The sequence below is a fragment of the Ursus americanus genome, chromosome 6 (genome assembly GCF_024610735.1).
Source record: "Ursus americanus isolate L20-20 chromosome 6, mUrsAme1.1.p, whole genome shotgun sequence".
NCBI lineage: Eukaryota > Metazoa > Chordata > Mammalia > Carnivora > Ursidae > Ursus > Ursus americanus.
Genome location: NC_142132.1, coordinates 48,892,061 through 48,916,273, shown reverse-complemented (window position 1 = coordinate 48,916,273; position 24,213 = coordinate 48,892,061). Strand labels below are relative to the sequence as shown.

At 42.7% G+C, this 24,213-nt stretch overlaps 1 protein-coding gene and 1 long non-coding RNA gene across 7 annotated transcripts in view; one reads left to right on the top strand and one right to left on the bottom strand.

Moving 5' to 3' along the window:
- The window catches only part of KCNMA1 (potassium calcium-activated channel subfamily M alpha 1), a 710,872-nt gene that overhangs the window by 27,058 nt on the left and 659,601 nt on the right, over positions 1-24,213 (bottom strand). For all 6 annotated transcript variants that reach the window (XM_045783283.2, XM_045783284.2, XM_045783288.2 and 3 more), the window contains 2 exons: positions 9,373-9,486; positions 4,511-4,641 (listed from right to left, as the gene is read on the bottom strand). In XM_045783283.2, the coding sequence (XP_045639239.1) occupies positions 4,511-4,641; positions 9,373-9,486 (245 nt within the window). The remainder of the gene's footprint in view (positions 1-4,510; positions 4,642-9,372; positions 9,487-24,213) is intronic.
- LOC123782865 (uncharacterized) lies at positions 7,518-18,883 on the top strand. The gene is made up of 5 exons (XR_015724812.1): positions 7,518-7,826; positions 9,894-15,936; positions 17,168-17,384; positions 17,871-17,914; positions 18,043-18,883. It is a non-coding gene; the product is annotated as an uncharacterized LOC123782865 (long non-coding RNA).

The following is a 24,213-nucleotide window of genomic DNA, read 5'->3' as shown; positions in this document are numbered from 1 at the left end:
TCTTATGATTTTAAAATATTGGCAAAAAAAAACCATGTAAAAATGAAAAACTTTGGGAAATGCAGAACTTGTTTGTGGGATGGGTGTTGCCTGCAATGTGCCATTTTGAGACTTCTATGAGAGACGATACATTAGAAGCCAGATATCAATCCAGGTCCTCAGGCCAATATATTGTGCTGTTTCTCTTCCCTTCTTCTCTTAAAATGAGTGCACTAGGATGGAGTGTGGGACAGAAAAATAATCAGGGGTTACTTCGGGAGTCAACTCTGTGATGGGTTTGCCCTTCCAGCCAGCACACACAGGAAGCAGTGACCTCAGGAGGATCCTGGTGGTATCCAAAGGAAGATGAGTGAAGTGCTTAATCCTGACTTAGAACTTGACTGAACGTGGTCTTTTGTACTCAGAATACTCACAGTGTGCACGATGGCTCTGCCTGACTGCTTCTTGCATGTCCCTGCCCCATATCTACTACGTTCCATCCACGACGGCCTTGCACGACTCCCTCACACCCACCAAAGTCAGCTCAGCACCACTGTTCAGCTTTGCCCCCACCTTTCTTCTGCCTTGGAAGGCTCGTCCCCTGCGCCCCCAGGGGCTCTCTTCTGATTTTTCAGTGTCGGCTTCCAAGTTTTCAGCTGAGACAACTTTGCTCTGACCATTGTGGCTAACACGGGTCTCCGCACCCAAACGATTTTATGTTCTTCAAACCTGTTTCGCCCGTTTGATATTACTCATTTACTCCTACCAACGGTAGCTATCATTACTGACGGACGTAATCACGTCATAATTATCGCTCACTAGAATGAAAGTTCCGAAAACAGGAGGGCAGTTTTCCTTTTTCCTCTTCCACTGCTAAATCCCCAGGATCCAAATAGTGCCTGGCATGTAGGTAAGTGCCCAGAGAAGGCAACGATCAATAATAATAAATAGAGTATCGAGCTTGTCATGCGTGGAGCGCTGCCCTAATCACTTTACAGCCTTAGCTCCCTTAATTATCTCGACAATTCTACAAGGTAGGTACTATTATTATCCCAATGTTAAAGATGATAAAACTGAGGCACAGAGAGGTTAAGCTTACGCCTCCAGAAAACGCTGGTGATGGGATCTGCATTCGAGCAGTCCGGCTCTTGGTTCGGGACTTTTCTGCCTGGGGAGGGGCCAGGTAGAACTCAAACTGGGGCTGCGGTGGGGGGAGGGGGGGTCTGTGGAAAAGAAGTCTGAACACACGAGCGCCGGTTTCAGCTCTAAATACAGAGACGCTCCCTTTCATCTTTTCCGTGAGTGCGTGAGCGGCAAGCTGGTACCACTCTGAAAAAATACATCTCTGAGTTGTGAGCCTCTTCCTAGAGGCAGATACCCACAAGCATAATTATTCCCTCTGATCATGTGTTTCTGCTGTTGATTAGCAGGAGAGAGCCACGAGGCCATGTCTGCAACATCCCTATCTGCTCAGGGATGCCTGTGACGAATCAAAACATTATTCTTCTAACAAACGAAGCAGTAAGCAGCAGGAGTTGAGTTATGAAGGACAATATTCCGGGGATGTTTAGACACATGATTAAGGGGCAATTTGGGGGCTAGAGAAAGGAGATCATGGACATCTGAGGAGGTGTGCGAACGTCACGACGTTGCTTGTAAGCAAAGGCCTGGGAAGGCAGCTTACCCCTGGCTCCCGCTGCTTGGAGGGGTCTCAGTTTCTCCATTTACATTCCTGCCAACCTGTTCAGTTCCCTCCTAGTCACTGCCTTGGTTCTTGACTAACCTCCTGGGGTTTTTTCATAAATTAGGGCTGGGGTGGAATGCAAAGAAATCACAGGTAACGTTTTTGTCAGAAGGCCCAGATTCAGCTGGGTCTTTTGAACCAGACCCAATGCAAGATGTCACCGTGGAACCTTTGCATCCCAGACAAGGGACACCGGGCCTGGAATAATCAGATAGGCGTTTGACTAATGATCTGCATAGTCACTGTCGGTGCATCAGTTAAATACGTCTTGCTTCAGGTTTATTCACATTATTGTCCAAAAGATCAGACACTGTAGCTGAAATGCCTTGCACAGTTCTGGGCCCTCAATAAATGAAGCTGAAGATGATGACAATGACAGTTACTAGATTCCTGAGACTCTTTTTTTCCCAAGCTGGAATTCAGAAGGAATGCTGCTGGCAGACCCATGGCATCCATACACTCCTTAGCCATTCTCTCCCAGACACTTCAGTTTGCATTTCAAACGAGATTAGAGATGGCTTTTTAAAAATTTCAAGCCAACCCACTTTGATTTTTCATCTGAGTTTCCAAGACTGACTCCCTGGTGGTGCTACAGACAGACAGTGGTACAGCTCAGAGCCAGGGGTGCCCCCTACCCCCACCCCACGGCCACCCAGTGTCCCTTCTGTTGGGCAGGGGTGAAGTTCTTTGCTGCTTAAAATCCATTTTACTGGCTTACTGGTATGAAGGGCTGGCGTCACTGGTGTGTGGCCTGTGCGGTCACCCACGGTCCATGCTCCGAAGGGCTCCTCACTTGGCTTAAAGCTCTGCAGTCATCATTTTGAAATTCTTTATAATGTATGAAAAAGTGGCCTTGCTAATTATATAGCTGCCTGGAATATCCTGCATGTCTGATATGTAGAAACATAAATAATTTTATAAGTTTGGATTTTATGAAATGTTAATAGTGTATTTTGGAGCTCTTGAAAAAAAAGCTACTGTACACAGTTTAATCATCTTTTAGTGAGACCGGTCTTCTGTAAGCTCTCTAATTAGGATCAGAAGCAAAATGAAATTTCCAAAGAGATGAGTTACAGAAATCTGTTTGAAACTGAAGACCAGTACAGACAATTAGGCTCTGCATGAGCACATCCTGCAGCTTTCATCATTCCTTCTGGCTTGCTTGAGGAGTTTGCCCAAACCGAGGCCAACATCACTAGCAGGTAGAGAGGTTAGGCCCAGAACCACCAAGCCATCAGAAAGAAATCCCCAGTCCTGGGAAACCGACAATGCCTTCTCTAGTGACCTTTTTCTCTTTTTCTTGGCTTTGGAAAGCAAAGGTCTGGCATGATGCCTAGTCAACCTTAATTCAGATGAATATTGTTTCATAATTATTTTTAAATCCATAATTCTAATTTTTAAAATAAAATATGCTTGCAGTTGGACCACATTCAGGAATATAGAATAACCTAAATTAGTCTTAAAAAGCTTTATGTTTTTTCTTTCCTCAAATAGAGGTTCTTCTGGGATTAGCTTTAATGAATAGAGAAGAATAATGTGTAATTAGCATATCAGTTGTTTAACACATTCAGGAGAATAGCCTTCTTAAGCACTTAAAGAAACGTATGTGTATAAAAACTCTCTGAGCTCTGTTTATGGTTTTAATGTGTTCAATAAAACTCTTTTTCATGGATTCCTCAAAGGTCAGTTTTTATCCAGCTTATGTCTGTATTTTCATAAATTGTGAATTTGAGAATTCCAAAATAAAGAGGCTTTTCTCTATAATCAATAGACACTCAGTGGGAACACTTCACAATCCCCACTTATAACCCATTCTAGAGTCTGCTTTTGCCTTTTGCAGTTCAAGAGAGCTCCACGAACTGGGGCCTACTTTTTAATTGTTATTTGTTTTTGGTCTCAAAGTGAAAAAACAACGCCTTGATTGTTTGGTGCATATCAAGTCATAAAAGAAACCAATGATGCTTTTGACCCCTCGGCCAGCCCACCCTCCTTCCCTTGCTACTACTTCATTCCTTCCCGGCAGCAGGGAACTGGCCAGGCCTGACCCTCATGCATGGTCCTCTCCCAGGACTTGCATTTCAGTGATGGGCAGTGACCTAGGAGTCACCCTTGACACTTCGTCCTCCTCCATCTTCTGCTCGTATTCCATCTACCCCCAGGTCTTATCAATCTTCCTGACCAGCACCACTCAGATGCACCCTCCTCCCTCCAGCTCTGCCAGCTCTGTCCTCATCCAAACTTTGAAAGCCTCATATTCAGGCTTCCTGCTGCCATCTTGCCTCCTGAGCCATCCTCCACACACCAGCCAAGACAATCCTCTTAAAACATAAACCTGATCACATGACTTGCCAGCTTAAAACCATCCTTCAGTGCCTCCTCATTGATCTTAAGAAAAAAACCAAAGCCATGAAAATGAGTTTCTTGGTCTTACAGGTCCCACCTTGCCTCATCCTCTCCTCTCCCTCTCTCACTGTGGCCCAGCTACGAAGGCTTTCTCTGGCCTCCTTAAATTGTCAGGTTCCTTCACCGCCAGGTCTTTGCATTTGCTTTCCTTCTTTGGGGAGATACTCTTCCCCCACAAAATCTCCCCTCTTCCTTATCCTCCTCACACTTTCAAGAATTCATCATCAAACGTTTACTTGTACAACAGTCTGACGAACGTCGGTATCCCCTTCTAGATTGCAAGCTTTGCGTGGTCATGCTCTCCCCTGGAGCCCCAGCTCCAGTCCCGGGCCGTTGATGTTGGAGGTTGGAAGTGCTCCACTCCCATATCCCGCACCCACTCACCGCGCTCATGAGCGAGTCCAGGACACTGACTGCAAATGCTGTCCCACATGCAAATGGCTGCGTGAGGTACAGTTCTGTGTCGGGATCATCATCATCGTCTTGGTCCAAAAACTGAACGTTAGTATCGTTCACTAGAAAAAGTGTAAAATGAGAATTAGCTCAAAAGACCACACACACAGAGTGAAGCCAGAGAAAGAGCAGACTACTGGTTTAGCAATACTGAAGTCACCAGAAAGGAGAGAGAAGCATGGGAGAAGCTGTAGATGAATCTTGGGGTAGGAGCCAGCGGACTCAATGGACTGCTCCTATGTGATTGTTCGAGCTTCCCAGGCCTGGAGTGCAATGAGTTCAAGCAGCCTTGCTCCATGGCAGACTGCTGGAGAACGGCTGGACGCTGCTGATCAGTCCTTTGGTATAGTTTTAGAATCATGACCGAAAAACACCCTCAAGTGTTTTTCGGTCGCCAAGTCCTTTGAGAGATGGACGTATTTCAAGGATGAGTAGCCATGAGTAGCCATGCTGGGATGCTAAGTTTAGCCACGGGAAAAGAAAGCAACTTATCGAGACCGAAGAGCAGGAGACCAGGAGCACAGCAAAGGTGCATAGCAAGGAATTCACCCGCAGGCAGGACCTACAGCCTGCCCGGGTTCAGCCCGGGGGGGGGGGCGGGGGGGGATCTGGTGTTCCTAGCCCTGAATCCAGGCCCACCCTGACGGGCCCTGTTTGATAGCACAGTGACCCCAGGTGGGATGGATGCCCGGCTGTCACGGGCTGCTTGCTGACAAGGACTCGCTGTGCATTCCGAGCGGCATGGGGACGCCCACGTTCTCCCTTTCCCCTTCTACACAGCTCAGTCTTTGATGCGCTGCGGCTCCAGGAGAAGCAGCATGTGATGCTGTGGCTCATCGCCATCAGAGGAGTCCTCGGGGACGCCCCCGGCAGGCACGAGCAGACTGACTGGCTGTGTCACTGAGATGTCTTTAACTTATTAAAAATTAAATGACAAATTAATTTCCATTCCCATCTTGGCTTCAGAAATTATCAGTTTTGCAGAGCAAGTAACAGGGAAGAAAGTGTGTGGTGGGGGAGGAGATGATTTCTGGAATAATTATGGTGCTTTCAGGAAAAGAATAGATGAGGTTCCCTTTTTCTGATTCCTTTCTAAATGTATCAGGAGTGAATTCTCTTTCCTAGAGTTATTGTTTTAATTTTTTTTTTTCCTGAACGTAACTTTTTGGATAACTTTTTTTTCAACTTTTGCTTGTTTATTGTATAAGGCAGAATAAATGGTAATAGGATAAAAGGCTAGGCATGGAATTAGTTTTAAATGACACCGTCTTGTTCCTCTCGAGAAAAATTTTAATGGGGGAACATCTTTGCTCAGCAACACTTGAACTGCAGGCTGGTGGATAAGAGTGCGAAATGCAGGCTCTGACCAGTAAGCTTTGAATCCAGGCTCTGCACAGACTCCGTACAAGCAACGCATTTCATCATTCTGCACCTTAGTTTCTCTCTCTGTAAAATGGGAGAAATAACAGCAGCTCTCATGAGATTGTCAGAAGGCTCCTCTGAGATCGTACTTGGTAAGCCTGGCCCAGGACCTTGATAAATGTTAGCTGCTCTCAGGATTGCCTTTCTGATTAAAGGCTCTGTCTACCCTACTACATTATGAAAATTCCCAGCTTCCCTCCACCTCTCTCAAAAGCAAGTAAGGCCTTGCTCATGGATCCTACAGGGCCAAATGGTAGCTTTTCTTCTCCTCCCTCCATTTACCCAAAAGTACATTGGAAGCCACAGTTTAGGCTTCCTGCTTTGTGAATCAGAAAACGTGAACTCCGGACAATCTGCAGAGGAGCGTGGTTTTAATTACTTAGAAGAGCTGAGGGTGGTGTGTGCATTGACACTCCAAAAGGGGTGGTGTCTATTATCTCTTTTCAAGACCACAGGGAAGGGCTGCTAGTACGCTTGCAGGGGAAGTGGTCACAAGTAGGGAGAGATGACTAGATTGTCAGCGAGCCAGGCATCTCGGTCATTGGGAAAGAGCTCCAAGGCAGGAACCAGGGTTCAGTGAAAATGCTGTGTATTGTTCTGGGAGAGTCTCAGAGGGAGAGCAGACAGTGTGACCCAAAGCCTGTATCACAGAACAGTAATTATGTGGTGCTAACAGGTGATTTTTTAACTCCCCCCCCCAAACGTTCTATGGTCATAGATGAGTGGAAACCAGGTTAAGTAGCTTTAAACACATGTCCTTCTTGTGGAACTTCTAGAAGCTTTTGACCCACTAACATCAATTGAAACTCTCCAAATGGAAGAAGACTGGAATATACTATACAGTTTTAAAAACCTGCCATTCTCTGTGTTTTTTAGAAGACATTTTGCTGGTTTGGTATCATGCAGAACACATCTCAGAACATGTAGGTAAATAGTAAATATACCGGGGGTGCGGGGAGGCGAAGTGGTCAGACCATGATGGTATGCTTGTCAAAGCTGGTATGACTACCAGGGAAAGAGGGCTTAATGCAGAAAGTAAGGGTGATGTGAACACATGGAAGGGTCTCTGAGCTCAGAGCAGAAATCTGGTGAGGGACGGGGATTCAGTTACGCTGACTGAATGCCTGAATCATAGCCTCAGATTTGGGGCACCAAACCTTCTCTTTTCTCTTGTCCTAATCACAAATCAAGATATCCTAGTTAGTTGGCAGCACACGAACGCCAAACAGAAAAAGAAATCCCTGGCAGTAATGATTTTGAAAGGTCACTGAAGGTTTCTGAGTTGAAGATACTTGGATGAGTTTTCCAACCAGTGGTCTGGCCTGCACGAGCTCCCTAAGGTCCTGAGAAGAGCAGTGCAGAAATCTAGGCTTTTAGCCAACTTCTCTAAACATGAAAAAGACACCCTCCTACTGTTGGAAACAGAACATAGTGTGCTGCTCCTTGGCCTGAGTGAATCTGTCCTGATAAATAGCTACGTCTACAATAACGCCGTGCTGAATGGTGGACAATTTATTCCTTAGTTTCTAGACGCCTCACAAGCAAGATTACTGTGTTAAAAGCCTGCTCTCTTATTTTGAAATATATTTTGGGGCCAAGAGAATGGCATGTTCGTTTCATTTGTGAGTCATCTGAAGGCAGGCGCTCCCCACCTCTCTATCCACCCCTCTGCAGGGCAGCACTTTTCTGTCTCTATTTAGAAGATCAATCCCCCGTTCTGGGACCTGCTGCTGATGGGTGCCTTTTACAGAGTTATTAACCCAGTCACGGGGAAGTGTGAAGGGCCTGACAAATGTACGCATGACCAGAACCCTTCATCTTCCTGGTGAGTCCACTCTGAATCTCCGGGAGGCTCTGGGCTAGCTGGGTGGGGGTCAGAGTGCAGGGCTGTGCCTCGGTGGTTGCTAACCTCATCCTTGGCACCCTTCTTGAAATCTGGCTTTTGTAAGAAAAGGTCCCTTAGGACCTGGCTGCTTTTATGGCTTCAGAACGAGAGCTTCTGAGAAAAGGCCTCGTAGGAAAAAAAAAAGGCAAATAAAGTCAGAATAAAGGAAAATAAACAGCTGGAGGGAAGGCTTCATCTTAGGTTTCTTATCTTAAAATTTTTATATTTCTCCTTTGACTTTCTCTGAGAGCTGTGAAGACATGTCAGTCAAACTGACAGTGTGTTGCAAGAGGAATATAAGGGAGAAGGCGGGAGAGCAGGGGGACACGGGGAAAGGCGGGGGGAAAAAAGGGCCCAGGCCAAAGAAAATGAATTAGAGCAAAGATGCTTTGGAAACAACTGCCAGGTCAGATGGGTGTGATCAAAGGTTTACTGATGCTGTGTGGGGAAAAAAATCATTAAGAAAGGTCAGAACAAGACAGTCGATTCCAACCAGAGCCACAAATAAAACACATTCAAAGCAGTGCCATGGGGTAGTCTTTCTGTTACAGCCCGTGAAATAAAAAACAAGCCGATGATAGTTGGAAACACCAACAACGGAACAAAAGGAGATACTGATGTGAAGGAAAACAGTGCCTCTTACCCAGTTCGGTTATCATTAGAATGTGCGTCCCACTGTTTTTTTCCTGATTGACTGAGACCAAAGGCAACTTGCCAGGTTTAGCTAATTGGATACAGCATTTAAGGGTTGGGGAAAGGGAGTGGAGGAAAGTACAGAAAAAGAAGAGCGTGAGGGAATAACAGAGAACACATTGTAACGCAAGGGGACCCAGCACCATGGGTGGTTAGTATTGTCGTGGGGGGAAGGGACCACTCAGCAGCTTTGCAAGTTCACAAATGGTAGGAGGGAATGCCGCGGCCGGGTTAAAAGTTGGGTTCCACTGGCCAGTGATCGTGGCCCTCCAAACCACGATATTTTAGGCCAGAGTAGCATTCACTGAAAATGGTCTTTAGCTGAGAAGTTCAACTAGGATAGATTAAATGCCCGTTGCCTCCACCCAGTTCTCAGAATGGGTTTGGCTTAGACCTGAGGCTTCATACCTCAGTGGAGGGCTCTGATTGCAGGAGCTGTCTGGAAGGGTTTCCAATGAAAATCACCAGGAAGAGTTCCATGGATTATGCCTTTCCTCCTTTCCTCCCCCTTCCTTAATTTATGCCCCAATCTCAAATCCATCATCTCAAGCTCTGTTGAGAACAGTGATCAGCATGAAGGAAACTGTCTAGTCATCTCAGGGGAAAGATAGATCAGTTTTCCTTTTGGTAATCTGTCATATTGCTACCCATACCTCTCTACACCTCCCCCCTCCCCAGCAAACCCTACTAGAGCCCACTATGCTGAACGAGCTAAGAAACAGGCTACCCTCATATCCTACATGGCTGGAAGAGAGGACAACAAAATCTGCCCAAAGCTGACATTCATTCCTACCTAGTTCAGTAATGATGGGGATGTTGACCCCAGTCGTGATGGATGGCTGGCGTAACATCCCGTGCACTGGGCTGTTATCTGGAGAGGATCTGTCCATTCCTGGAGGTGTGAACCCTAGTGGAAAAGAAAGAGAGAAGGGAGAAAAGTCAGAGACATGGAAAGATTGGGAATAAGATGAGTATAATATACATACACAATCGAAAAAAAGTAGTTTATGCATTATTCACAGGTTAACAATTAGCACTCCCAGGATAAACTCTGATGTGTTGCTTTTGTGAAGGACAAAGTAGGAGGCCATTTTAAATAATTCTAACCTGCCTTGATAGCTCCCTAAAAATGAGTCTCTATAGCAATTATTGATCTTGCTCACAGATTTTTGTTGCCCTCACCTTCCAGGCAGATAAGAAGATTGTACCTCTGTGCCTCCATGTGACCTAGGAAATGCTTTGGCCCATGAAAAGTGAAACAATGTATACCATAGCTTCTGGTACAAATATTTGACTTTCTGCCTCCCTTCCCAGACTGTGGCAACCATGGGAACATGGGTTACTATGGAGATGAAGGCTGGACGGTAGCCTGGACAGCAACCCAGACCACAAAGCATTCTGAGTGAGTGAAGCGGTGATCTGTGTTTCTTGAAGACACTGGGGATTGTTTTGTTGTTGTTACCACAGCATAACCTAACCTATCCTGACTATTACCGTAAACCGACTGATTACTTATTCTCTTGCCAGGGAGTGACACAAGCTGGGGTTTTTGACAGATTCTGGTCAAAGGGAAGTGGGAGGAAATTTGCTTGGGGACTTTTAGGAAGTGTTTCCTTGCTCTTAGAAAGAATCACACAGGAAGAAATTCTCTTAAGAGAGTCTCTTTTAATTCACTGGATATTGCTCTTGTACCTGTAGTGCCTGGAACTGTGGCAGCCATCTTGCAACTAGGATGGGCACCAGCTGAAGACAAAGCCAGCTTAATGAGACTGGCTGAAAGAATGATGGGAAGACTTAATGATAGAAAGAACTATCCTTGAGGGAGCACCTGGGTGGCTCAGTCAGTTAAGCATGGGCTCTTGTTTTCAGCTCAGGTCATGATCTCAGGGTCATGGGATTAAGCCCTGCATTGGGCTGGGCATGGAGCCTGCTTGGGATTCTCTCTCTCACTCCCTCTGCCCCTCCTCCACTCTCTCTCTCTCAAAATAAACAAATAAATAGGATACAAAGAACTATCCTTGAGTTACTAAATTAGCTAGCCTTAGAGCCCAAACCAGCTGACCTCAGGATTTCTTGCTACATGAGATTTTATATACCGTATATACAAATGAGATTATAATATACACTATGATAATGAGATTATGTAGATATTTTATATATATAATAATTATATATATATGTATATATACATATATATACACACATATAATTTCTTAAGGTAAAAAATCCTGAGGTAGGATAGATTGGTTTTGTACACACACACACACACACACACACACACACACTATCTGTATACACACACACATGCACACAATTTTATATGTATGTAGTTGATTCTTCCACAACACAGGTTTGAGCTGTGTGGGTCCACTTATAGGCGAATTCTTTTTGATAAATATAATGCAGTCCTGTAAATGTAATTTCCTTATGACTTTCTGAATAACATTTTCTTCTCTCTAGCATACTTCATTTTAAGAATTTAGTGTATAATACACACAATATACCAAATGTAGGTTCCTCAACTGTTTATGTTTATCACTTGGGCTCCAGTCACCAGTAGGCTATTAGTAGTTGAGTTTGGGGGACTTAAGAGTTATACACGTATTTTCAACTGTGCAGGGGGCTGGCACTCCTTAACTCCCCCATTGTTCAAGGGTCAACTGTATATATTTTTCCTTTTGTGTAAGCCTAAATGAAGAATTTTCTTTTCATTTTCAGCGGAAGTCGTCCTAACTACTGCATATGCCCCCGGCTTGTCAGGGGTCCCAGAACTCCCCAGGGTGCCAAACACAGACCTCATACAGTAAACTAGAAGGCATGGAAAATCGGAAAGTAGCCCACTTGATTTCTGATTTTTGCCGTTTGGGTTTCTCAGACCCAAATCCCAAGCACATCTTAGAATGAGCCTGGCCCAACCATAACTTCAAGGCTGAACGGCTGCCTCTTTAAGGATGTGCACAGAGACCTAGAAACACGAGACATTTATTTACCTCATATATTCATTTGGTGAAAATTAATTTTATCAAGTGAAGCACATGACGGTGCTACCATCAACTCTGTGCTGGCTGCAAGACCCAATTTGCTCCCAACCTTAGCAGGCAGGCAAACAGGCAGACAGATGTTCACATTCACTTTGGTTTCTCTTTGCCCTTGGGGGATTGGCTATGAGGGCTTATCAGTGAATTAAGGACTTGCAGATACAATGTCACTTGCTAAGTTTCCAAGGACAAAATTCCAAATAGACTGTGTGGCCAGATCCCTGACCTAGTCTCCAGTAATGTGGCCATGTTGGATTGATTCTGGTTTATGGGATGCGTGAATCTCCATCTATATCAGGAATGAAATGACAGGTGTTCAACAATTGCCTGTGGTTTTGGAGGTGCATAATGCATGAAATGCTAGCAAAATATTCAATGGTCTTCCTATTTTCTGCTTCCCTGTGTATAAATCTCATACTATTGAATGTCATACTTTCAGACAGAAAAGAAAAGTTTTATTTACTATTCATTCTCTGATTGCATTTAATTTTATTCTTTGCGTTGATATACTGGGCACAGGGTAAGTAATTTCGAGTGACAGTATAATGTCCCTCTTTCTAAACTTTGGAATGTGTATTTTTCAGCCAACCACACAACCAAGAACACGCATTTTAAAGGCTAGCTGTTTTCTTCCCCAAAATAGCGAAGGGGAAAACTAAACTGTTTCCATCAGAAGTTTCATTCAAAAGCATGAAAAATTCCAAGTGACAGCTGTGCAGCTTTGGTGGATGTGACGTTTTTGAATTTCTTCAACTTGACAAGTAAACACCTTAAATCGGTAATGCTATATGCATAATACATGGCCTGTATTTTGACATCCATCATCAAATGCTGACTTGAGAAAATACGGGTTTGTGCGTCAAGGAATAGCACCCATAAAACAGGGAGAAATGCAGGTCACACGGTATTAGGAAAACTGTATTTCATTACAGAACCTGCAACAAGCCACAGCATCCTTTTATTTTATCTTATTTAAAGATTCCGTTTTCAGCTGTGAAAAGACTCAACTCCTTTGCATGAAACCTTCATTTAGAAATGACATGCTTGCCTCATAGGCCTATTTCATTTTGCTTTCATATTCCATTTTCCCCTTCAGTCGCCAAGCCTGGTTCCATTAGCATCTGCAACTGACAAACTATGGTGGGTGTCCAAAGACATCTCTCCATTAAAAGTCTCTTCTCTCTCCTATGCATGACCTCAAGAACAGGGTGCTTTTGTTGGCAAGAAAACTTCAGCAATGATAATGTCTCTTTCTCCTTTGCTACTTTTCTAGCTACCTATTGGTCAAAGCAAAAGGCAGAGACAAAAGAAATAGACTTCATCTTTTTTTTTTCTCCCCCTCCTATAGACTTGTGTTAAAGATGAACAGATTTCGTTAACATTGTTGACTTAGAGGTCCTAATATGGTCTGAAATGATGGGGCTGACCCTAAATGGCCTTGGAGAGAAGAGAAATTCAGGCACCTTCCTTCAGAAGAGACGACGCAGTCTCGCCCTTGATGGCATCTATCCTATTCATCATAGCTGCAGTTGATTAAGGGACAGCTCTAAGTTGTGTCCAGGTTTCCTGATTGTCTTGCTCCCCACCCCGTCATTGTTACTGCAGTGGATACATCTCTGACTACCTAAAACAGCACTCTAGTTCTGCATTTGCGATCACAGACACGTGGAATATACTCCAGGGATCATCATCTGCGACTGGAGAACGGTGAAACTGGCAAACTCTCCTTCCATTAGTTAAACTAACACTTGAAAAATTAAGTTTAGAAACAAGCACTTATTTTGCCAGGAGAGAGGACTAAGAATGTTGGCATCAGAGAGATAGGATGAGAGGTTCTCAATCAGGAAAAGATTCAAGTCCAATCACTCTTACTGAGATGGCCTCCTGATTTTTTAGATGTGTCCTCACTTTCTCTTTTGAGCATGGCCATAGGAAACAAGTTTGGAGCTAAAAATGACTTTCAGAGATGACCTGATCTCGTTAAATTGAAGGCCCCTCCCCGTTCCAATCCTCGAGGGCAGATGGGAGGGGCTTATGTTACCTTTCTGGGTTTTCTATTTTTTTAAATCTTCCTAGACTGTCTTTAGAATGCCTGCCCGTAGAGAAGAAATAGAGTGGAATAGTTCAAAGTATGGACTTTGAAGTCAGGTGTCTTGGGTTCAAATTCTGATTCATTTACTTACAACCTACATAACTGTGAGCTCTGACTTTCTGTAAGCCTCTGTTTCTTTGTCTATAAGCTGAAAGTATATCATACATAGGGCGATTTTAAGGATAAAATGAAACAGTGTATTCAAAACATTTAGTATAATGCCTGGTGTAAAGCAAGTACTCAAAAATTCGACCACTGTTGATAATACCACTCTAGGTAAATATTTGTGGATAGGTATAATATCCATCACCACTTCTTCCCTATGGATAAAGAATTGAGGAAGCTTTCGGCATATTAAAAAAAAAAAATTCGCATAGAGAAAACCCTAGAAAATTAACGGGAAGGCAATGAGCAGTGTGAATCCATTTTGGTAGGAATAATCAGATCAATTCAGTGATAAAAATGAATTTCAGAATATCTAAGGAACAAAGATTTTTGCACAGGGAGATGGTTAGGATTTTCTTTAGGTACGTCAAAAACTGGGGCCAGTTATTAAGAAAGACTAAGAAAGTTTCTTAATTCCTTATAACAACCACAGAATCTCTCTGGAGCCTTCTTTTTTCAGACCTACTCTCCCACTATTAATTATTTAGGGATATAAAACTTCCTTTTTGAGTTCCAAGGCTCCTAAAATGGTTTTTACTACTCTCTGCATTCTTTTCCAGCATTTGTGTTCCTAACCATCAGTGCCACTGTTGGGTTCAGGTGAACAAAACCAGCAGTGTCTAATGTTCTTTTCATGATATTGGTTATTTCAAGGGTTGGTAGCACTCAGCCCCCACCAGGGAGGTTATCTTAAGTAATTTAAGTTCCTTTAGTTTAATGAGACAAGGCTATTTCAGTTAGGATGGCTTCAAGTTAAAGAATTTAACACAAACATTTCGGCCATTCCTAAGAAGTTCACGGAGAAGAGCTAGAAGGCGATACAAAGGAGATCACCAAGGTTTCATTTGTTTATTAGTTGTTTCGGGTACCTGCTGCCTGCACGCATCTAAGTAAAGCATCCATGAGGCATATGCAGTTGGAGGGAAAGAAAAAAAGGCTGTGGCTCGGACAAGATCTATACCATCGAGAATGACTAGACTTCTAGACTTGGGTTGGGTCCCACGGCAACGCAGAGGTGAGTGCATTAGAAAATGAGACTCAACATCACTGTCTGTATGGAACTCAAAACAAAGGCAAGAATGTTCTAGATCCAGACTGATTAAGATAATTGGGGGTGAGGAAGATAGGTGTAACTAGAACCTCAAGAAAAAAATTCGCGAACATTTACTGAGTGCTTACTATATACTGAACTCTGTCCATGGAATCACTTTGGTTCTCAGAACCATCCTATGTAGACACAACTATTTTGCAGATGAGGAAATGCAACACGAGAAGGTAAGTAACCTGCCCCAGGGCACACACCTAGGAATCAGCAGATCTGATTACCTGAACCCAGGTAATTACCTGACCGCAGGTCTCCTCTAAACCACCAGGCCACAACCTTCATTAGGAGTTAAAGCTGCAGTGGGTGCTTTTCATGGACCACCGCATTTATTCCTCCGAACAACTCCATGAGTGTTGGCACTGTTAATATCCCCATTTGGTAGATAAGGAAAATAAGATTCAGAACAGTCCAAGAACTTCCTCAAGCACAACCAGCTGGTAAATGGCAGATTGGGAGTTGACCAGAAGGCTGATATCAGAGCCTATGGATAACCATGTCCATGCTGCCTTCCCCCTGTGTGGGACGCTCCCCCCTTCTCAGGGACTGACCCAGACGGGCAAGTTGGAGGTCTGAGCCAGTCTTACGTTTTTGTTGTTAAGTCACGGGGCTTGAACTCACAATGCTGAGCTCAAGACTTGAGTTGGTATCAAGAGTTAAACACTTAACTGACATAGCCATCCAGGCACCCTGAGCCAGTCCTACTCTTTTGCTGTTTTCACTTTTAAACAACAGCAGATAACAACTGGGACCCATTGTAGTTATGCTTAACTTGCTCTGGTACGGTAGCATGCACAACTCGGTACATATAATAAATGCTTTATTACGGTACTTTTCCATGGGGGAAAACACAAAGTACTTTCTAAATCTTCCCTCGTTAAATCCCCAAGCCTTTCCAGGGAGAGAGAGAGATGGAAATTCTTATCAATCACCTCCCCTAGAATAGATGGAGAAAGGAAGGTAAGTGCCTCTCCCGCCCTCATAGATTTAACATAAAGGAATTGGTTCAAATGGTGGGCCAAATTATCTTTTATTGTGTGCATATAAATGATGGTTAGAAATCCATATGCTACGTTAAACTAGGGAAATAAATTAGGCCGAGTCATCTAGCTTTGCTGAGACAGGTATTCAATATGAAGTTGTAAAAGGAAAAGATCACCGTTAAAAATGATCTATAAAGACATGTTAAGATCAAGAGAAACATCTCATATTACATCATCTATGAGATGAATTAAATTTCCTGTTAATGCCAGGGAAAAAAAATCCCAAAGTGAAATGTCAGATGAAGTGAAGATCAATAAAAATATTTTGATAAGTAAATGCAACAATGCTATTTAACACATGATTGGCAACTGCTGAAACATAAATTATCCAAATTTCCCATTGCTGCTTATGGGAAAATTATGCAGATTAGAACTTGATTAGGCTTATATCATGAGACTCAATTTGGACTTTTAATCTATTAAGCGCCAATAAATGAGACATCCGAATAGCTCCCCTGAGCAAGTGCAGTAATAGCCACAGTAGTCATTGTGCAGCGTGTATTCCAACAAATTCTTCAGCAGCTGAAGTCAAGAAAATTCCACGTAGAGAAGCACGGCTGCCTCTGCTTTCTAACGTGTAGGGGAAACATCCACATGCAGAGGCTTGATTTGGAAGACTGATTTTTGGAAAGTCTATGAAAGCAACCCAGTCAAGGGAAAATCTTAGTTTAACCTCGTAATATTTTTTCATAGTAGTTTTTGGGGTGTCCTACAAAGTTGGAGTCCCAGGTCGTGAAGGCCAGGCAACTGACCAGTGTTGACTCAATAAAAAAATGATAATTCACCAAGGCAGCATCTTCTGACACCGTCCAAAGGGCACTTCAACCCACCGCTTTCTGCTTAGGAGGCTAAAGTGTGCTAACCCGAGACAGGGTGCTGAAGGACAGAGTTTGCGGAGCTGGGGGGGAGGGGGGAGGGGGGACGGCGGCGGGGAATGCCCCTGCCAATCTGAACCAAATAGCTCATGTGCTTGGAGTCGATAACTGGCCCAAGCCAGTCCCTAAAAGCAGAACTTAGAAACCATATAAATAGACAATTCTGAGAAACCTAAACCACACCTTTGGCTCTCCCTGGCCTCTTTACCAATCACTCTATGTTAGAGACTCAAGAACTTTGGAAATCCTCTAATCAATCTCTCCATTTCACAGATGAAGAAACTGAGGCTCAGAGCAAAGGAGTTACTATACCCAAGGTCACAGAACCAGTTGGTGGCAGAACCAGGAAAGATGATTCTCTGCTTCCCTCCAAGTCCTTCTCCACACAAGGAACTCACTTCACGATGGGTGGGGAGAGGTGGAGGGCAACCTTGTCCCCAACCTGGTGACAGGAGTGACAACATGAAGACAGACAGTGTGACTTCACAAGGTCAGCAAGATGGTCCCCCAATATCCTGGGCACATGGCTGGTTTAAGATGAACCTGTCCCCCAAGCTAGAGCCAACCCATGCTTTCCCCAGGACTTTGTGTAAAAAGACTGTTTGTTTGTGGGGTTTTTTGTTGTTGTTTTTTGTTTTTGCTGTGGTCGCAAAGCCAGAAGGAGGGAAGTATGGGGCTGCGGGTGACCATTGAGCCCATCATGGGGCCAATGAGTCAAGAGGTGAAGAGAATAAGACAGAGCTCTGACATCATTCAAGCTTGGGGGCCCATGTGCATGAAGCCACAGGCACCTCAGTTCTATGATTCTCTTTTTGTTTAAGCCTTTTTGAGTTGAACTTCTTCTATCTCTTACAACCAAAATGTTCCAAACAGAAAATCTGTTTGCTTGGCGAAATAGCTCATGCATGTCTGGTTTTATATTAAAACAAATAACTGTATCTTCATTTAAGCTTTCCTTTTCACTTCCAATGACCAGGCACAAGATCTGGGTCAGTGTGACCTCCATTTCTGCTATTTACGGTAAGTAATATTGATATTGTTGGCAGTACTTTTTTCCAGAGACCATATTTGATGAATGCCTTGGGAAGCTGGCTCTATCCATTATGTAATGTACCTCATTTTTTTTTTTTTTTTTTTTTTTTTTTTAGAATTTGTGTTTTGGGTCTGAATCAAACCAAAGCAAACTAAACCAACCAACCAACCAACCAACCAAAGTTCTCTATAGCTGTTTGCTCATTGATTTTCATTAAGCAGACAATGTCTTTCCTTAAAGTAAGCCCAAAGAGCTTACTGTCCCAATATCTACCTCTCAAAGGAAAGAAGGAAGGAAGGAAGGAAGGAAGGAAGGAAGGAAGGAAGGAAGGAAGGAAATTACTCAAACTCAAACGCAACCAAGATTTGGAAAGAAATCTAATATTTATCTGGTCTAATATCTTCATTTGCCCCAGAGCTCATGGTGTCATAGTGAATTTTCCACATCTCAATTGCTTTTTTTATTCCCTCTGCATTCATCTTACAACTTAAAAATAAGACGAACTTTGTTGATAGAAATGAAATGACTTAAAATTTCATGTGCCCTTTGACCTAAGCAATTTCACTTCTAAAAACATGCATATAGCCCTAATTTCCTTATATGAAAGATTTGGTTACAATAGTCTTCATTTGTAGTTATTAAGTAACAATGTTAAATTGAAAACAAGAATGTTCTGTTTTAGGAAAGTGATTATGTCAAGTATAATCCACTAAACATAAGGCAGAAAAATATTTAATGACATAGAAAATAGTCTATGATAAAATATTTGTGGAAAAACATAGGTTATATACTAATATATATGATCCCTTTTTGAGGGGAAATATTTATATCTACAGAAACAAAACTAATGTGTCAACACTAATATGTCCAAGTGGTAAAATTATAGGGAATGTGTGTTTTCTTCTTTTTGCTTTTATGTACTTGCTATATATTCTAAAATGAATATATTTTGTGCAATGAGAAAAAAATTATCAAAATTATAAATTAATAAAAGAAAAAAACTTGAAAGCTTGAAACCTCATGTGATCTTTATGAGTTGAGATATGGTGGATGGACACACCCTGTTGAGCTCTAAAGATCTTAAATGTTATTTTGAGATCCCACTTGGTTTGGAATTTGGGTAAGTATGGTTCTAGGATGGAAGTAACCAGCTGAAGTTTACCATTAAAAGGCAAGTCTTCAGGGTTCCTGGGTCACTCAGTTGGTTGAACATCCAACTCTTGGTTTCAGCTCAGGTCGTGATCTCAGGGTCATGGGATTGAGCTTCACAGTGGGGCTCTGCGCTCAGCTGGGAGTCTGCTTAGGATTCTCTCTCCCTCTCCCTCTGCCTTGCTCCTCCTACCCACCCCTCTCTCTTTCTCGAAAAAAAAAAAATGTGCATCTCCAAGATTCCCAGGTTTCTGCTATGTCAACCTCCAATCACTTTGTAAGAGCCACTCAAACTCAGAGGAAAGGATGCCAAATGCTCATGTGGCTCTAAAGAGCACTGGGCACGTGGTGGAGGGAGGAGCAGTCAGAGCTGGTTTCCCACACAGAGGAGTGGCACCTGCTGATTCTCATCCCAAGGCTCACCCACTTCAGAAATGTGGTTTCCTCTTTTCCCTCCAAACCCACCTCCTGGCCCTCCTTCACCTCCTCCAGGAAGCCTGCCTTGCCTAACTTCTCTCCCCCATTTAGTTACTTCACAAAGACATCTTTTTCTGTGCTTTTTCCATTTTCTTTATTATTTTAAACTAAATAAATAAATTACTACTTGTTATGTAGGAATTCCTACATTCTAATGTTTAAATGTTTTTTCAATGTCTTTATGGTTCCTTTTTTGGTCTTCATACTTGTTGGGTTCTTCACTTCAATAAGGCATGGGCTATGTCTGCCTTTTCTTTATCATTATTATTAATTCCAAATTCCTGTTCTGGACCCTCCCTCTTTGCTGCCACCACAAGAGGTCAAAGGCTGTTTTGCCACTAATACGGGGTCTCCTCTTTCATGCTGGATCAGATTTCCAGTAAACTAGAGGCATGCTACGCCAGGGAAAAGGTAGACATATACATTGCAAGACAGTGATATGCAGTGGATACTAATAAAACACACAGAAACCTCCCTGTGCTGCCAAGACTATATAGCATTTTGTTTCCATTACATCAATATTTTTCTCCCCCTTTTGTGAGCATTAATCAAAGAAATGCAAAGAGCTCATTAAAGTGATAGATTGACTGAAAATGTAACCACCTTTACATTATAAACAGTTTCTTTATGCTCTCAGTGCTATGGGCTTTGTTTTTCAGCATTTGTCATGTAGTTCAAATGTCCTTTTACTTTTAAAACACCAAATGCCAAATGGGCCCCAGTTGTTTGGTTTAATATGAACCAATGGCCAGCGTAGCAAAAACCAGAGCTACAAAATCCCAGGCAAACTAAAACATCCATATCTTAAGGGCACAGAAAATTAAGGAGCTGTAAGAGATGGGCTTGCCAAGTGATCCAAGGCATTGCCATGCAATTCAGGAAAAGCAAAATCCCATCCCCGACAACTTTCAACCAGCTGTCTCTGAAAGGTTCTCTAGACAGGACGCCTGGCCTGAGAGAGCAGCCCGGGTAAACATTTGATAGCCCTTTAACAGAAAGCGCTGTAAATTTTTTCTTTTAAGTTTTAAAGGCTTTCCTGAATATATGTTTATGCTGGCAGATGAATATATAACTGGGATCAGGTATTTCCCATACCCACAAATCTTCACTAAAGAAGAGGTTGATTGGTGCTAATTTGATTTTGAAAAGTCGTTTACACTATAATCAATACCCTTGACCACAACCTGAAATGAACCATAACACTGTGGTTAAAAACTTGAATGCTGGAGCTAGACTGCCTGAGTTTGAGTGCAGCCTTGTTCATTTTCTAACTTTGCGATTTGGGGAAATTTTCTTAAATTCTGTGTCTCAGTCTCTTCATGTGTAAAATGGGAGAGTAATATGTCATGAAGATTAGGTAAGTTAAATAATACAGGCAAACTGCTTATAAGAGTGCCGGGAACAGAGGAAGCACTTCATAGGTACTAACCTATTTGATGATGACGATGACGATGTTGTCAACAATAGACTGGTAATGCTGACCGAGAAATGGACAGAGAATCAAAAGACATGGGGTTTAAGCCCAGGTTAACCCTTAACTCACTATGAGAACTCAGAAGGACTCAATGCCTTATCCCAACTCGGTTTTCCCATATATACATTTGAGGCAGATAAGGCAAGGCCCCATCCCTTCTTGTTCTCCAAAAACCTATCGTCCTAATTCTGGGGCATCGTACATGACACTGGAACCCTCATAACTCGGGTTTAATCACCTGATATTCAGGAATGACTGCAGAGTCGTCCATGGGGTTGTTTTTTTTTTAAGGAAGTGGAAGACATGAGCTTTTTCTTCTAGCATCCTAGCACATAGTCTGTATCAACAAACACGTGGATATATGCATACAAGAGACCCACACTAAATGCACCGTATCATGGCAGCCACGCAGCCTGCGTATCACCACTCCAGTCACGACATCGTGTCGTCTTTCAGGAGTAACCCATAAGGCACGATCCTCCTGTCAGGAGCCTTGCATCCGCTCTACTCAGTAACAGACAATCCGGGTTCATCTCTTACTCTGTGATTACAGTTATGGCAACCGCTCTGGTCCTCAGTTTCTTCATCTGGAAAATGGGGCCGACTCTAATGTCCCTTTCGGCTCTGAAGTTTATGTCTCTTACGTGACCCCAAATTTTAAAAGTAAACGTGTACAGAACACACTGGCAAGGAGAATCAAGAGGATCTCTTTTCAGAGGCTCTAGCACAGATCCTGCCTTTCAATTGTATTTCATACCTTGGCCCGGAGAATGAAATTGCAGTGCTCAAACCAATGAGAAGGATGTACTTTCTCCAAAGTTGCTATAATGGCCAAAGAGGCCATAAATAACCATTTATTAAACAAACAGTATGGGCTAAAGGAAGAGAAACCGCCACAATTAGGCCCCTGGGGCCTGCAGGCATGGTACATAACAGTGGGACTCTCTCATAATCCCAGCAATATGTTACCAGTTGTTCCATTTTCTTGAAGTTATCTTCATAATCAAGATGCTATCCCAGCCATTGTGGGCTTTAGAACTATTTTTAATTTTAATTTAAAGAGCAATTAAGGAAAGACAATGGATACTCGGGATAATAAAGTAAGTGATTAGCAGCATGCAAATGACAAAGGCTTAATGATAATATGGTTCTAGTCTCCAAAGGGCTTGTCAAGAGAAAGCCCTTTCTACATGTGGTTGTTCAGCTAATGTGTCTCAACCCACAATTACAACATTGCTGACACCATTAACCAGTGAAACAACATCACTTCGCGAAATCCTTGTTGTCTCATTAAAATGGAAAGGGTCAGGTAATTTACCAGCGTTGTATGTCTAGTTTTGTTGTTGGTAATTAGCAAACATTACCCAGCATGGACTCCCACTGGGAACTGGAGAAACTTTGTGAAATATTAAAGAGGAAAGTCTTTATATTTCACTAGAAAATTGAAAAGAGATGCAGTAATATTCTCCCTGTCACTCCCTTGCATTTAGGGAGAGTAAGGAGCAAGCTGGAACTCTTTAACTTAGAGAGACATGATCAGAAAGCACTGGGAAGTCACTGTTCAAATCAATACCCTGCATCAGGCTGTAAACTGGCAGACAGGGTTTACAAAAGGGGGTGGGGTGGGAGGACAGGAAAATTGCAAACTACATCTTTATTGCTTTTACTTAGGGTTTTTGAATTAATCTCCTTGAAATAGAGGAAAGGGGCTATAAAAAGTTTTCTCTTTGGAAGGCTTTGTAATTTAAATAAGCTCCAGAATTGTTTATTCAAAAAGTTATTGATATATATTTTTAAATGTAGAGATTGAGGAAATAGATCCCAGTGCACTGACTTCCTGCCTTTCTGCTTCTTAATGAAAGCCTCTATAGGCCCTGGAACCGAGACCCCGCCCGAAACGCTGGCCAGCCCTCGGTGTGTTGTCAGGAAGCAGAATGGTATCTTATTCTTTAAATGGAACTTTTGGAACATAAAACACATTCCAATAAATGTGAACAGAAAATTATGAATTCATTAAACTACTTTGGTATCTTGCGCTATATATAATATTTATATTCCGACTACTGTAAAATATGCTTTAATATCTTTAGGCAACTCTAAGGACTTAAATATTTATAAAATGGCTAAAGATAAAGTATGGCCCTTTTATTCCTACATACAGATGATGTAAGGCGTGCAATCAAAGACAATAATGCTCTCTGCCCATTTGTCATCTTAAAGGAGCAGATCACTGCGCCATCCCTCGTGTGCCATCTACATAAGAGCTGTTGCCGACACAGGCAACTCCAGAGGAGTTTGCGTCTTAAAAACTACCTAGAGTGCTATACTTCACAGAAAACAGGGCTTTCTGAAAATGGAGACAAAACAATAAATTTGCAGGCAAAACAGCTCCAAGAGGGGCTTCAAAATACTGCTGTATTTATCTCTGGGACATCTGGGAACAGGAAGCATTTTGATTTAATATTTCATAACATAGAGGCAATTGCTTCCTTGCATGGTATATAATTAATGCTCATAAAAAGAGGGTTTTTTAAAAATCTACAGTATCCTAAATGCAAATAAATAAATAAATAAATAAACAAACAAACAAACAAACAAATGACACACCTGGACTTCCTTTAGAAACGTGGAATGGCCTCATATAATTCAATAAAAAGAAAGCCACCGTGAATTTATAATCACCTGGGGGCCTGTTAAAAGTAGGTTTATGGATTAAGTGTGAAACTTCACCCGTGACGGACTCTTTATTTACTGTCCTTCTTCGTCGTTGTACCCAGGGTTTGATTGATTTTCAAAATTCTTCCATTTCCTTCACTGCCGATGAGGATTAGGCATTCAGAGAACTACCTGCACCCACCTGCCTTGACCTCTCCTGTGCACTCCCATGGCTGGGAACCACCTGGAAGTTCATGAGTCAAAGTTCATTTCTCATATAACTCGCATTTTTATAATGTCCCTTATGTGCGTTGCAAACATCCCCAAAAGCACCCTTGGGAAGCTACCAGGTCCATGCAGATGCAGACAGACTTACTGAATCAGCAGCCCCATGTGAGAATCATAGATGGTGACCTCGAGTAACGAAGAGGCTAGCTCTGTGCTTCTCAACCCAGGCTGCACCTTGGGATCTCTGTTGCCTGTATCAAGTCTGGTTTAACTGCTTGGGGACGTGGGTCGGGTGAGGTTTGA